At 44.8% G+C, this 14,981-nt stretch overlaps 2 protein-coding genes across 8 annotated transcripts in view; both read left to right on the forward strand.

The window, feature by feature from the left end:
• Nucleotides 1-9,834, forward strand: part of Gckiii (Germinal centre kinase III) — an 87,985-nt gene extending 78,151 nt beyond the window's left edge. For all 5 annotated transcript variants that reach the window (XM_071782565.1, XM_071782566.1, XM_071782564.1 and 2 more), the window contains 8 exons: nucleotides 2,404-2,569; nucleotides 2,901-3,058; nucleotides 3,388-3,573; nucleotides 3,818-3,963; nucleotides 4,213-4,492; nucleotides 4,579-4,950; nucleotides 5,055-5,278; nucleotides 5,356-9,834. In XM_071782565.1, the coding sequence (XP_071638666.1) occupies nucleotides 2,404-2,569; nucleotides 2,901-3,058; nucleotides 3,388-3,573; nucleotides 3,818-3,963; nucleotides 4,213-4,492; nucleotides 4,579-4,950; nucleotides 5,055-5,278; nucleotides 5,356-5,365 (1,542 nt within the window). In that variant the 3' untranslated portion in view covers nucleotides 5,366-9,834. The remainder of the gene's footprint in view (nucleotides 1-2,403; nucleotides 2,570-2,900; nucleotides 3,059-3,387; nucleotides 3,574-3,817; nucleotides 3,964-4,212; nucleotides 4,493-4,578; nucleotides 4,951-5,054; nucleotides 5,279-5,355) is intronic.
• Nucleotides 9,835-10,204: 370 nt separating this feature from the next.
• Nucleotides 10,205-14,981, forward strand: part of LOC139815563 (uncharacterized) — a 38,321-nt gene continuing 33,544 nt past the window's right edge. The window contains exon 1 of one of the 3 annotated variants that reach the window (XM_071782559.1): nucleotides 10,205-10,825. The gene's annotated coding sequence lies outside the window, so the exon portion shown is untranslated. Of the gene's footprint in view, nucleotides 10,826-13,104; nucleotides 13,679-14,981 lie in introns of those variants that run through there. The other 2 variants (XM_071782560.1, XM_071782561.1) reach the window with 2 other exon arrangements.

Raw genomic sequence — 14,981 nt, forward strand, 5'->3', positions numbered from 1 at the left:
TGGAATTAAGCGTCTCTGTCGTCACTCGCCGAGAGTGAAAGCAACCAATTACAAGACTCCGTCAATTAACCATAATTGCCGCGAAGGCGGGGGCAAAGTGGAAGGGGAGCGAAAAATAAATATCGTCGATTACGCGAGGGACGAGTCTATTCTCGGCTCGTGTCGAACGAGAGATCCGGACCATTAGGAAATTGGCTGACTAATAATAGTTCTCTTGCTATGCGAGGACTCGTAACCCGTTACGTAAAGTGATGAACTCCTTAAAGTTCATCTCTTTCTCTCTAAAAACTCGCATATAAAAATATATGTACAAGATGTGCTTATAAGATTATATTTTAATTTCGCTTTTAAATCAGAGAAAGGAGCAACGAAAAAGAGAACGAGAAATTACATAGTTGAATGAATTTCCGATCAACTTGACGACTCTTGATCGTAATCTGCCCACCCATCTATTCTAGCAGGGTTCGTTAACCCCCGTCTGTCGATTAGAGATTAACCTGCAATTTACTTTCTTATTGTCCCCTACCTCATCGGATTGGATTCACGATATTATCTCGAAGTCGTTATCTCTGATAACGCTTTCGGGACAGGTCGCCGTTTGTCATTCGTCTCATGCGTTTTCTTGGCGAAGAAAAACAAAGAGGACAGAGGAGTGACGCAGCAACCCTTCGTTCACGTAGAAATCTGCAAAAGTGGCTAGTCGAGTTAAACGAACCCCTTATCGACGGCAACAGCCTTGGGAAGATCTGAACAGGAAAAATGCGGGGAGCATTTCGAGCAAGCCTCCTGAGTCCTGACCGTACGACGGTGATAAATGGTGCAATTTTATGGGCAACCAATGCTCGCCATCTTGGCAAATGCCCCCGGTCCGGCGCGGTTGACCCGCTTAAACTACGAAAATTATTCGCCATAAAACGACAGCGCGCGTCAACCGCACGAACATTGAACAAAAGTCAGAGCCAAGACTTATGAAGAGTCTCCCACGAGGAGACTCCGTAAAAGGAGATGGATATGAAGAATCTAACAAAGCATGTGCTTGACACGAGGCGATACCCTGTATCGTTTATCCAATGTCCTTCGGTACTAGAAGGAGATCACGAATCAAATTTTTATCTCGAAGCGTTTAATGCCAATATCTGGCCAGTTTTTTTTAATTTACCATACAGTACGAAATTAATAGTCGGCCTAAGTTACGGCGGGGGTAAAATTATTCGCAAAGTCCTTCTAGAATGCAAGCGACCCGACGAATAAGGGCTGATGTTTCGTTTTTCACGGTGCGTGCACTTTCGCTTGGCAACACCTGGCGAGGAGAGTATAGTAGTATAGTACACACGGTGACGCGTAATTGCAAGGCCGCGGGTCGGCCGAGTAACCCAGGAGAGGAGGAAGGGGAAGGGATCAATTAATTATTATTTCTTTATAATCGATCGAGGACGAAGGGCGTAAATCTTCCAATATCCTCGCGCGGATCACTGGCTTGGGCCGCGCTGATTATTAACGCGCGATAACTCATCCGTATTATCGTCCTTACGTGTAGTACCACCACACCGTTCCGTCGACCACCACTATTAACTCGCGCCGTATAATTTATCCGATAAGTCGCACAGTGATTGGTCATCGATGTCGGATATAATTACCGCTACGGGGAGGAGGATCCGGTCAGCGATGACGCGCGTTGCCTTGGAGCAACGAGCGCGTTGCGCTTGTGGAAAATTAATAGGCCAGCGCAGGAAACGGCGGACACGTTTTTCCTTAACGGGCCCGCATTAGACGGTAATTTACGGCTGTTCGAGAGGCCACGATAAATCTTCATTACCGCGAACAACACCGCGAGATTAATCATATTGCTGTCCGTTGTTGAAGAAAGGTCACCTCACCTCACCCCCATGGCGAGGATGTTGCCCGCTCCGTATCGCTGATCGCCTTCACGGTCGATCTCTCTCACAATCGGAGTGCGACTCGGACAATATGATAATACGCAGTCACGCGATACGTCCGTCGTCTCTCGAGTGGAGAAAGATACGGTGTGATATAAATAAAAATTTATCCTTCCCGGGGAATCGTGTACTTAATTCGCTCAGACGTCTTTTCTTACGTTACGATTGTCTCAAACGCAACGCGAGATGTTGTTACGTCCACATAAGTTGCTAAAATTTTCTTTAGGAATATCAGCGACGCGACAGAAACCGGCTAATACTTCCGACATACTTTCCTTGATTACATCTCAAGGTCCGGTCGCGATCGGGAATAGCAGTTGTTCGGCGAAATGATCTATTTTCGTTAATTGGCGGCCGCTCGAGATCCCGCTCCGGATCTTAATTGTCGGAATCACCGGCGAGTTAGCCCGTTACGCATCTTACGCCGACGGTTCCCAATCTCATCCGTGCTCGTTCTGCTCGACAGGGTACGAAGCTGTGGATCATCATGGAGTATCTGGGTGGCGGCTCGGCCCTGGACTTGATGAAGGCCGGTAGCTTCGAGGAGATGCACATTGCCGTGATATTACGCGAGGTGCTCAAAGGGCTGGATTATCTGCACAGCGAGCGTAAGCTCCATCGCGATATTAAAGGTACGCTCAATAAGGCGCGAAGGATGTTTATTGGTACTTTAACGCTCTTCGTACAGAAATATTAAATAATATCGTGTTATTCATTCAATCGATTCAACGAGATCGAGACGAAATACCATTTCGCCTAATTAAAATCCGCGTGAATTAACTGCATTAACTACGATGCACAATTCTATTAAAAAATAATTCAATGTTCAATCGTTATTAATTTACGTAGAAATGGGCAGAAAATTAAATTTGTCCGGCGTTAATAGAGCGTTTTATTCAGTTTCGTATTGGTTTAAAAACGGAAGATTAATTCGCATGGACGAATTCTTTTTCGACCTTGCAGCGGCGAATGTTTTGCTGAGCGAAATGGGCGATGTCAAGTTGGCCGACTTCGGTGTAGCCGGTCAGTTGACGAACACCACCAGTAAACGAAATACCTTCGTTGGTACGCCGTTCTGGATGGCACCCGAAGTCATCAAACAGTCTGCTTATGATTCCAAGGTAATTTCATTAATTAAATTCCGCCGTATACCGCGCGCGGTATGCATACCTACAGTGCTGAAAATTAAGTTTATTATAGGTTTATACGCATATTTTGCATCCATGAAAATATCTTCCTGTATTTTCCATTTGCGTGAATATACATTATTATCATTTATTAGTTTTCTTAAATATGATGGTCGTCATCCTCTTTTCCGTTTCTCTTCGGTTTTTCTCTCTTGCTCGCTTCTTCTAAAAATTATCTTCAAAGTGGCGCGGTCACGTTTTCATTAGCGTTTCATTAGCGCTTCATCTGGCAAGTGGTAACTCCGCGAACGCTTGTCCCGTAGGCTGACATTTGGTCCTTGGGCATCACGGCGATCGAGCTGGCGAAAGGAGAGCCACCCAATAGCGAGCTGCATCCCATGAGGGTCCTCTTTCTAATACCCAAGAACAATCCGCCGCAACTGACCGGGAATTACACGAAACAATTCAAGGAGTTCGTCGAAGCCTGCCTCAACAAGGATCCCGAAAACGTGAGTGTACCGTTATATTCATGGCTGTCTATGTTTCGAGTTATTAATCAATCGCGTCTCGTAGCAGTCGTAGCTTCGGAAATATTTTCAACGTTGTCGAATCGTTCGATGTCTCAATAATAATCACGAAAAAAGTAATGTGAAGGGTAAAAATAGAAAAATTAGTTTAATAAAACAAAAATTTCGACATATAAGAAACATAGTCGCGATTTATTTATCGATCATTGCGCTCGTGTCTGTGCAGAGGCCGACGGCGAAGGAACTGCTCAAGTTCCAGTTTATCAGGAAGGCGAAAAAGAACTCGTACCTGATCGACCTGATCGACAGGTACAAAAAGTGGAAGTCGCAGCGCAGCGAGGAGTCGGAGACCGAGAGCGAGAATTCGGACTCGTGAGTATCTCGATTCGCGTTTCTGTCACGCTTCTTACGAAAGTAAAAGCCGCCGCTTGTTATTTTCGTACGTTACGTACATTCAGGATCTTCTCTTTTTTTCTGTCGCTAATTCTATAATAAATTTATATCTCGAACGTGCAAGAAAATGGAAAACCAGTTCGAGGCCGTTTATCAATTGCGCGGTATAATAGACCACCATCCGAGCGTGGTACTAAATTGTAACACACTGCGTTACACGGTGTTCAGGGAGGAATCCAAGCAAGACAGCGACATGGACGAGCCATGGATAATGACGGTGAAAGGCCCGCATGGGGTCAAAGGATCCGTGGTGCCCATGCTGCCACTGGACGAGCAGCCCGCATCCCTGACCCTAACACACACGAACCACAGGTCCTCCAATCACAGCCAGCCGAGTAAACCGCACGCGAACGGCGCCTCGCGATCGCCGCCGAAGGACTCCACGCTTAATCATTACAGAAGCGAGTCCAGGGATTCGTTGCGCGATGGTCAAGCGAAACACACGCCCGTACGTTGCCGTCCCAATAATCGAGTGTGTCACATTTCATGTTCATATTTGTACCTTTTTCGTACGTTCTTTTTTTTCTTTTGTAGTCCCGACCGCACGAAGCCGCACCTCCACCACCGGTGGACACGAGAGAGAAACGAGATGAGCGAGACTATCGTGACTCCAGCCGAGAATCTACGCTCAGGGAGTCTGAAAAAGAAATGCGCGATATGATCCGCGAGAGGGACAGAGAAGTCGTCAGGGAACGAGAACGGGACAGGGAAAGCAGAGATCGGGATAGAACCAGCAGGGACTTCAACTCCCGGGAGAAGAGAAGAAACAGCAAACCTGACGTGCCCATCACTCCGATGGCTGATCACAGACCTGGCGAAGATAAACAGAGGCCCAGAAGTTCGCAGGAGCTCAAACATCCGCGAAGCGTCGCTTTGTCCGGTGTTGTTTTTCCTCTCCTTTCCGAGGTACTATACATTGAATATAGAATGATGAAAATATGAAAAATGTAAAAAATAAAAATTATAGTGAGATTTTATAGGAATGATCAACGTTTCCAATAATATTACAGCTCCAACGAAAGCACCAATATTCGGCGAGAGACAATAATGGCGAAGGCGGTAGCGGTGGCAAGAATGGCGGTGCTGTAGAAGAACTGCGAAACGCCTTCGAGTCGGCGGAACGCACGTCGCCGGGAATGACAGAATCCCTTATTCGCGAACTGATTAAATCCCTACTCCCACCCAATCATTCAGAAGGGCGCCTATCTATGCTAATGGAGAAGGTTATTTTAAGGTAATATTCTCGTGAGCATATGCACCACCGCGCAATATGTATTTGCGCAAGAGGAACAACGTGCTCTTTTGTTTTAGGGATACGTAGGGACGCGAGAGGACAAAGGTCCGCAAGAGACTGTGGTCCCAGAATATCCTGACGTTGTAAAACCATACGCGTTATTTCTCTCGTCATTATCAATTCACTAAACACTAAACAAAATACGAGCCGAGCATATCGTCAATGAGTGGCGATTCCGAACGTGAACGTGAAGGTGCGAGGGAAATGTGTTCGTTGCCCCATCATCCCATTCCTGCCCCGCTCTTCCCCTCCCGCGCTAATCTATAAAGGCCGCACTACAACGAAGTCTATCGAAGTTTTACAAAGTAGTCTACTGAACCGCCCCATTTTCACCTGCCTACCTCGCCGTAGGATAAAAATACGTAGACAACGGCAGATACACGCGAAACGTTGTGCCAGCATTCTTGCAGTTCCTACTCGTGTAATTGTCATCGATCCTTTTCTGAACTTTTCAATCGAATTGTCCTACATTTACACGCTTTTCCGTGTCGGCTCGTCGCCCGATAGTTCATTTCAATCACGAATCAATTCATCATTGTGGAATTTGCATATTCTTCGATTTTTTAAAATCTTTTAATTTTAAATATTCAACTTTATAATTTTTGAAGGTAGAAATCACATCCAAAGAGGATATAATATTATATTTTGTTTTATATTAATAAAAAACATAAGCATGATTTAATGAAGACCGACTCATTACTAAAAGTATGTTATTTTTAAAATCTGCTAGATGAACTGTCGGTCAATTTCCTTTTTACTACCTTAGATATTAAAACGTCTTTTATTGCTAATAGATTACGGAGACATTGTAAAGAGGAGTATTCAAAGTATATCGGAGCATTCGGTTTAATAGTAAGTCTTATCTTGAAAAAAAAGATGACGCTTTAGTGATCTTATGGCAATCAGTTACGAGTAGAGAAAGGCGGAAAATATATGGACGGCAGTGCGTTTGCGAAAAGGCTGAATCGAAACCTCCATTATGTGATAGCCTAATAAATATCTTAAACCTTCTTCATGTTCGGCGTGAACATCGATCGATACGACAACAAAATAAAATTGTACAGACTCGGCAAAACGGATAGATGAAAAGCATTCGATGACTTGGTCTTGCCTCAACATAGATATGTCCGTAGCATGCACTAGCGAGATATCTCGAGCAAAACACGATCTGTATAAGGAAAAACTTGTAATTCTTTAAAAACGGTACTTTTATTGATATTTTTACAGAGAGGATATGTATTTAATAGTGCGTTCTGAAGAAAGGTCTCGTAGTGGTCAAGCAACAAAAAATAAAAAGGAGATGTGTTCTTTGAGTAGATTTCTTCCCGTGGCTTCCTAGTGCATGTTTCGAACACGAAAGAAGAAAGCTCTAGCGCGCGATGCTAGAGGAATTGTAAATATGTATGTAGCGCGATAAGATAGTCTTATTGTTCTGATCGACGTCTTTGCCAACCGGTCGCACAGCTCCGTTAAACGATCTTGTTACGAAGAGAAAAATAATTCCTTTCCCTTCCCATGGTCACATCGTTCGTCATTGAAAAAGATGATAGACGTAGGCTATAGGCAATATTGCCGTTGCAAATTTATCGAGGGCTTTTATCGTTTTGTGTAGTTTTCGCTTGTTGCGTAAAAATTGCAGATAAGCCGTTACAGTGTTTCAGAAACCGTACGCGACGTATATAATAGCGTTTAAAAATATATATAATTAATTTCTAGTTGTGTGTAAAACCCACTTGAAAATCGTCGAGAAACAATGCTATTTTAGAACTCTTATCATCTCCAGTATACGTACATCTATGAAAGACGCTTCAATCTTTCCACATCGCGCTTTAAAATATCGCATTACGTCATTAACTTAGAGTAACAATAGAGTCGTTCCACGTTAACGTGTCGTTAAACTGTCTGTACAGCATTACCGAATTGTGAAACGCAATTCGATAGTTCAAACGAGAAAGAGAGACGTCGGGATAAAAGCGCCTTTTATAAAAGTTTCAATTCTTCGAGGATACAATAGTTGACGTGGAACAACTCGACAATCGATTTAGACGGAATTTACCACACGATAAGGTACGAGAAGAGTTTCTTGAACTTTGAACGCGTGATGCGTTCGAACAGCGATGACCGGATACATATATATAATACATATATATGTATACATATAAATTAATATATATAATATTAAATTATATATATACATATATATTGCGTGGAATTTGAGTACTGCCGTTCTTCCAGACTTAACTTGCGTTGTACACACGAGTATTTCTCGAATTCACCGCACTTGATTTTCACGATCGAGTCTGAGCTGCGATGACTCTCGCGCAGGGCGTCGACACTTAATCCAACGTTGTTTGTAAACTAATGTATTTTATAAAATATATATATATATAGAGAGAGAAAAAGAAATTCCACACACACAACACACAATACACACACACCACACACACATGCGTAAAAAATAGAGAGTTATATAGAGGATATCGTCTATGGGATGGTCGGAGAAATCTCGCTCTTCCGACGGAATACAAGGACCATCCTGCAAACGGTGATTTAAAGGAAGATACAAAAGGGTGATAGAGCAAGAGTGAGAAAGAAGAGGGGCGAATTTGTAAACGAGGATACGTCAATTAACGGCAGAAAGCGAAAAGTAAAATGGTAAAGAGACTTAATTACGTTACCCAGCTATGATTATTGTATTAATCTACGATTTGGTTGTTTTTCTTTTCCTTTTTTAAATTTAGTTTGTTCTTTATTTAGATAACTATGTTTACCGAAAAACGAAAAAGTGGATATTATAAAAATCTTTGCTCTACCACCGCCTTTTCCTTTTTCTCCGTTCTGTTTCTCTATCGCCCGTCTAAATGGGGAATAAGTCAGACTACACGACATGTATCGATTTTATTTTTAGTTGAGTTACGTTTATTATTCATTTACATTGTATTGTTAATGGTCATTTTATGTCAACTGATCAAACGATTTTTTTCGGTCTTAAGCTGTGAAAAAGATTTAGCGGCAATCGAAAAAAACCGCTTGACAAAGCTCGACATGATTTGATTCTCATGAACTATTGTTGTTTCCCTCGCGTTTCGAATTAAGTTTTCTGGTCTTTACGACGATCGCTACCGTGAGTAGACCTCATAACGCTGCCATAAATGCTTACCGGTTACATCTACGCGTACGAAGGTGTATCCGTGCGAAAGAGTTCGAAAGAGGAGACTTAGCTAAGTAGGCTGTGTAAGCAGTATGCTTGTTAAAAAGAATTATTAGGTCATCCGCGGAGTAGCGATCGATTTTACGTCCAACAATCATTCGTTTTACGGAGAACATCTGTTCCCCCTGATGGCCGTCTTCAGTCACAACGGCCACTGTTGTATATGCTGACCATATGTACGAAACTATCGTCTAAGTCTAAGAGTATTAATCCGCCAGCGACAAGATTGGACGAAAACCGCATCTCCGCAACGCGCTTTAAGAAGGCGCTTAACATTTATATATATTTCAATATATTTCTTCTCATATTTAAATAAATTTATTCAATTTTCTACTTCTGCCGGAATGTCCAACGTTACCACTGGCGGATATTTTTCATTTCACCACTCCCAGCATTAAGCGTATCTACAAACGGAATTCAAAATCTTGTAATTTATTTTATCGGGATGAAATCAAGTTTGTTTTATTTTCTTTTTATTTTTTCGTTCGGCCGAAGAAGTTTCAACGCGCGTCAGTCGAATGGACTTGTGCTCGGAGTGCGACAAGGTATAATACGGAGAATTGGGATGTGATCAGATCGTTTAACGTTCGCGGGGAGAGATTCCCGAAAGTTCACGATCGAATGTTTTTACGCTGCCGGCTAAGAAATGCCTGATCTTTCGACGAATAAAGTTTCGCGCGTACTAAACGCTGAACTGTTCTGTTTCTCTGCGTATGTAGATTACGAACGGATATGTAACGGCGCCGAACTGTGATTGTCGATTCTTCGGAAGCTCGTTCCTTCCCCTTTAGTTTATATGGTTGCTCGAGAGCGTGAGTTTTTATTCAGTCGAGATAGGTGATCAGAGAGACAGGATCGGCAAGCGCGCGAGATCGTTTTGCTCACGATTCGCGAACCACACCACATTCAATCCGAATTACGAGTCCTACCGTATCCCCCATAGCACTCTTCTTTGTATTATACTCTTAGCTGCTACCCATCTAATATATATTCAGCGTTAAAAAACACATCGTGGTAACAATAACGTCTCTCGGCGCGCGCGTAGAGAGTATACATATATATAAATATATATATTATATATATATATATATAAAATATATAAATATATATATTTTTTGTATTTTACTTCTACCTCTTCTCTCTTTCTTCTTCTCTTTCCTCTCTGCTCTCCTTCCTCTCTTTCTCTCTCTTATCTCTCTTGGCTGCGTTGGATTGTATTATATTGACTGTATGTGGCATGCTGAGGGCGTGTACAAATACGAAATAAAGATGAAGTAAATCACGATGTGTGTGTGGTGAGTATTTCCTTAATCGATTTCATCAAAAACATTACGTGGCCCAGGATAATTCCAAGATGGATTCGTAGACCGATAATCGCATTAAGAGCACACGGAAAAGGATTCTAATTCTATCATTTTTTAATTTTTGAACGCCATCGCTACGATCAAATGTCAAATCAATTTATAATATTTTTATAAAGTCTTAACGCCGGCGCTTCCTGGCGACAACGGCGACGTGACGACCGTCCGAAGAGCGCAGGTCCGCGCATCGAGAGATGGTCCACGAGGTCGGGAGAGACGCGGAGGGCGTAGCGATTCTCTCGGCGCGTCTCTCGTCTCTCTCTACGTGCAGTAGTCGACAACATCCCGCGATTCCCGCGGGTGGTCGCGATCGAAGTACCAGAAGCGGGAGGGCCGACGAGGCTGTCCGCTCTCTCTTTCTCCTCCTCTCTCTCTCTCTCTCTCTTACTCTCTGATTCTCTTTTTCCCTCTCTTTGTTTATTTTTGTATCTATCCCTCACTCTTCAGCATATCTCCACTTCTTCCGGAGAAAAGAGACATATATATAAGAAAATGCACCCTGCCCGTGTGAGAGGATTGTTCGTAGCTCTTTCAAGAGACAGAGAGAAACAAAGAGAGAGAAACGGAGAGTTCTCGTCTCGCGCGACGCCTTTTATACGTGTATAAATAGAGCGGGGCACACCTCTCTCGGCGACGAAGAGGATTCCGGACGTGCTCCGGAAACGTCCCCGCGCGGTCGATTCGCGGTTACTCACGACAGTGTTTACGGTATATCGCGGAGTGATCGTGCCCAAGAAGATCCGTGTCTCACCGGGGACTCGGGGACAGTCCTCCTCCCGAGGGAAGGCGCCTCACTTCTCACCCTCGCGAGCTGCCAATCTCCATCAACGGGACGCAGCAGCAAGTGCAGCATCCCTCGATCCCTCGTCGCGCCGCGACAGGATATCGCGAAGTGCGCCGTCAAGATGTACTGATGTATGTATCTCGAGAGGAATCCGCGTCACTCGTCCGTCGGCGTCGCAACGCAACGGCGGCGCCGACCAGACGCGCTCGTCGACAAGAGACATTGCCTCGTCGTTCTTCCTTAATTCCTACAGCATCTCAATACAATCAAGTAATTTCCTGATCTCGCATATTCCGGACGTTTACCGTATATGTTCATTGAGTGTGTGTGTATATATATATTTTGCGTCGCGCGTTGCATTGTACTCGTTGCCTCGCATTATCAATATGCCGGTATCAGCATCGAAAAGGGATAGATGTTTTCTAAATAAAGTCGCGTCTCCAGCTACAGGAAATATCACAGGCTCGCGTTGCTAGCGACGGCGATGCTGCTTCCAGCACGCGCCACCGGTTAACAATACCGCACAGACAACAATAACGCGGGGCGTTTACACGTATGAAATATCGGAATTCTCCTTAGAGCTTTCAGCTCTCTCATGCCATGTAAACGTTATCACGCCTAGCGCATTTGTGCTTTCAATCGGAATTATTTAGATACTCTCTACTCGTTTCTTCCAAAGCAACATTTTCATTCTATCTCCCTCGCGATCAATTCTCTTAATTGCTTCGCTACCACGCCCATTATCGCATCTAGGGCTTCAATCGCTTATCGCCCGGATATTCGTTAACGGGTAGGGAAAGGCCCTCCTTCGTCCCATCGTTTAAATTGATGCGCGGTGACATATTTACCGAATTTCTATTCACTGTTTCCGCTCGGGTGCCAAGATATGGGAGCAGAACAAGCGACTCCCAGAGGTACCTACGCGACTAGGCGCGCGTGCCTAATCGTCACGCGCGTATCAGCATCGCGAAGCATGTGTTCCACACACGCACGGTATATTTATTTCTGTGCCACGGGGTCCGCAGAATTCCTCCCCGTCGCGTCGCAGCTTTCCGCGGTCGAATTCGGCGCGGTCTTTAAAGCTATTACGGCACTATGATAATGAAGAAGATTCGAGTTTCTCGGCGATCGCGCGCGACCGAGGATGATCGATGAGCAGATAATGGATTTATTCACGGTACATTTCGCTCTTACGCGACAAAGAAAGAGAAATTTCTGAACGAGGGGATGCTTCGATGAAAACCAGCGGATCGATTAAAGAAAAATTTGACCTTACATCCGGTATCGTCGATCTCTCGCGGATAATTTGTTTCTGTGTCGAAGTAATATACCCCGGTGCTCCGGATTTCGTACGTATATCGATACGATGATATCTCTCTCGAGCTCGCGTTTCCACATAGCAGACTCTCACGAAACGACATAAGCTACTCCGTTAGAAGCGAAAGCTCGGTATTTGCACTTTAATAAGCGAGATAACGGGGCCACGTTCTTCCGGGGAGGACTCTCCGTGCAATACACAAGACGGATTCGTGTAATTGTACGTGGAGAAAGAAAATTCGTAGTATTAGGTACGTGTGCTCGCCGAGTGCCGTTTCCACGACGAGGAACGTGAACGGTCCGTCCGTTGGAACATTCAACGGAGAGGAGAAGTAAATAACGCGTCAAAACGTAGAAAATGTCTCGCGGCGATTTAAAAGCTTTTCTATCAAGTACACCGCGATAATCCAATACTATCCACCGCTATCTCTGCATTTTCCACCCAGAAGGAATCCTAAAGATGATAGATGGATAATGACGAAGGAAATATACATCTTTCACGGCAAAACGTTCGCACCGCGCAAATTTATCTGTAATGTGATAAGGAAGATGTTCGCATGAATAAATTCCATGTATCTCTTTCTAAGTTTAGCGAGCCACTCAATTTTTTTCAGATTGACTTCTCTTTCTTTACGAGAAACTTGATCGATATCAATATATTTGCCGCTCGTCTCTATATAAATTTTCAAAAATTATGGACAAACGTTGCTCATTTTTTAATCATTTTTCATAGCCATTTGTACATTTTGTCCCTAAAAAATCCTGAGAAATCCTGAGAAGAAAAGAGCGAGGGATATATACGCCGTGTAAACTTCGTATCACCGCGGACGATACATTCGCCTCCCGGAGTCCGCGCGCGTAACCCTCTCTCCCTCTCCCTCTTTCTTTCTCTGTCCGCTAAAGCGTAACACTCATCGGCACACGCCAGGTAGCTGCGCTTTAATTACACATTTTTCTTCACCGCTCCAAAAAGCCACCGATGTGTAATAGAGCCGGCGCGGGGCTCCTCCCGTCATGCGCGCGCGCGCGCGCGCGCGGTTTTACGCGCGCGGCCGGAGCGGAGCAGAGCGGAGTGTGGCAGTGAATCCCAGCGACGCGCGAAGCGCGGACGTGTCCAACGTTCCTACGTTTTGTTAGCCGGCTGGACGTTTATACGGAATTTTGTTTTTTAATTCAGCGTTCACGCGACTCTAATATTTCGATCAACGTGGATCGACGGTTAGCCAATTTACTCCCTGCCTTTCTCCAATCTTATCGTACGTAGTGTACGCACGGTGTGCTCTCGCAGTGTTCACATATATACATACATCTCTCTCTGGGAAACTTTAAAGTTCTTCTAATTCAACGCGCGCGTATCTTACGGCTAATTTTGACCGACGTTGACGGATACCGGCGGTTGTTCCATCTCTAACGCTTTCGTTTCAATTTTACTTCCGCGTTGCGTTTCGCGCTCGACGCACAAGATGCAAAAAAGGCAATGTAGATGCCCGAGCTATTGTACGCGGCCAGTACTAAAAATACACGTCAAAGCGTAACGGGTATATCCTTCTCTCGTCACGATCCGACGACTCGACGGTTTTTACTCCTGGAAACCGCCGTCGGACGATTCTCTCGAGATGCTCCGCGATAAAGGCCAGGTCCGATAAAGAGCGGCGCGTCATTCTCACGTAAGTGTCATCGTTTGTGTCCTTCGCTCGTTGCGTAGTTTCCGGCCCGTGCCGTGCCGTGCACGAGCGCGGGACGACGCCTCTCGGGATTCTCGCCCACGTCGCGCGTTGCCTCGCGATACTCGCGATGCGCGCCTGGTCGCAAGCCGATGGTCTCATCCCGTTGGCGTCGCGGCGTCCGCGTTGCACGGACTTAATACTTAGTTAATATCTCGTCGACTTAAGTTCGCACATCAGCATCCCTTCGCCGACGAACAGGCCGTTCCGCCCGAGGCCCGGTGGTGTCAAACAGCGGCGAGAGCGCGCGAGCACGCGTAATAAACTCGTTTCTTCACGCTGTAATGCCCCACACTCGGCAACGAGACCCCGCGGAAGCCTACTCGCGTTAATTACCTCTCTTTCTCTCCCTCGCGGCTGGAAGATAATTCCCCGCGAATCTCGCGTCACGTTACATCAGCGTTTTCTTCACACCTATCGAGCTACCGAACTATAGTACCGTTTTCTAAACATCATAACATGAGAACGGGATTCTTTTTTTAGATTTTGCGATGGAACGTGAGCGCTAATGCGAAGTGAGATTTGGGACTCGTCGTCTTCGTGTCGTGTCGCGAGTTTTAGATTCTTCTTAACCTCGTGGCTCAAGCTTTGTATCAGCAAACAGCGAGAGGAAGAAGGAGAGACTCGAGAACGTCGTAAAGCGCGTCCCGGATTAAAACCACCGTGTCGACAGCTCATGATACAATCGCGCGGCACAATACCTTCCTCTATATAAACGACTTTTTAGACATTCTCCGCACCACGGACAAACGTTCGCTTCAACGATGTTGCATTGCACAGAGACACTCTAAAAAATGACCTTGGCGAGAAAAAACTTGCCTCTCTTCCTTTCTCACTTCTTTTCGCCGTTCTACCTCGGCTGTGTTATCTCGATGACGCAATTAAAAAAAGCGGCCTGTTCGATTTCCAAGCAGAGATAGCGCGAAGCTGTAGCGTCGTCACGAGAATTCCGATAAGTCATTTTCTGATTTTCAATTAAACGCAACTGAACCAGAAGAGTTAGATCTTTAGGCAAGCACGCTGTCTAAAATTTAAGAGAAAGGGACTTTGCGCAAAGTCCGGTTAAGAATCGAAAATAAGAACGTATGTAGATTGAATTGGAAAAAAAAAACATCGCGAACGTAGCTTGTAAATCACGAGATTCCCCGATCTTATTCTCGAGGCAAACTAGTCACGTATTTGAATGTCAATTCCACGACGTAACATTTGCATTCGCACGAAGAGGAAAAAAACGCGGAAGCGCATT

Source organism: Temnothorax longispinosus, chromosome 7 (assembly GCF_030848805.1).
Source record: "Temnothorax longispinosus isolate EJ_2023e chromosome 7, Tlon_JGU_v1, whole genome shotgun sequence".
Lineage (NCBI taxonomy): Eukaryota > Metazoa > Arthropoda > Insecta > Hymenoptera > Formicidae > Temnothorax > Temnothorax longispinosus.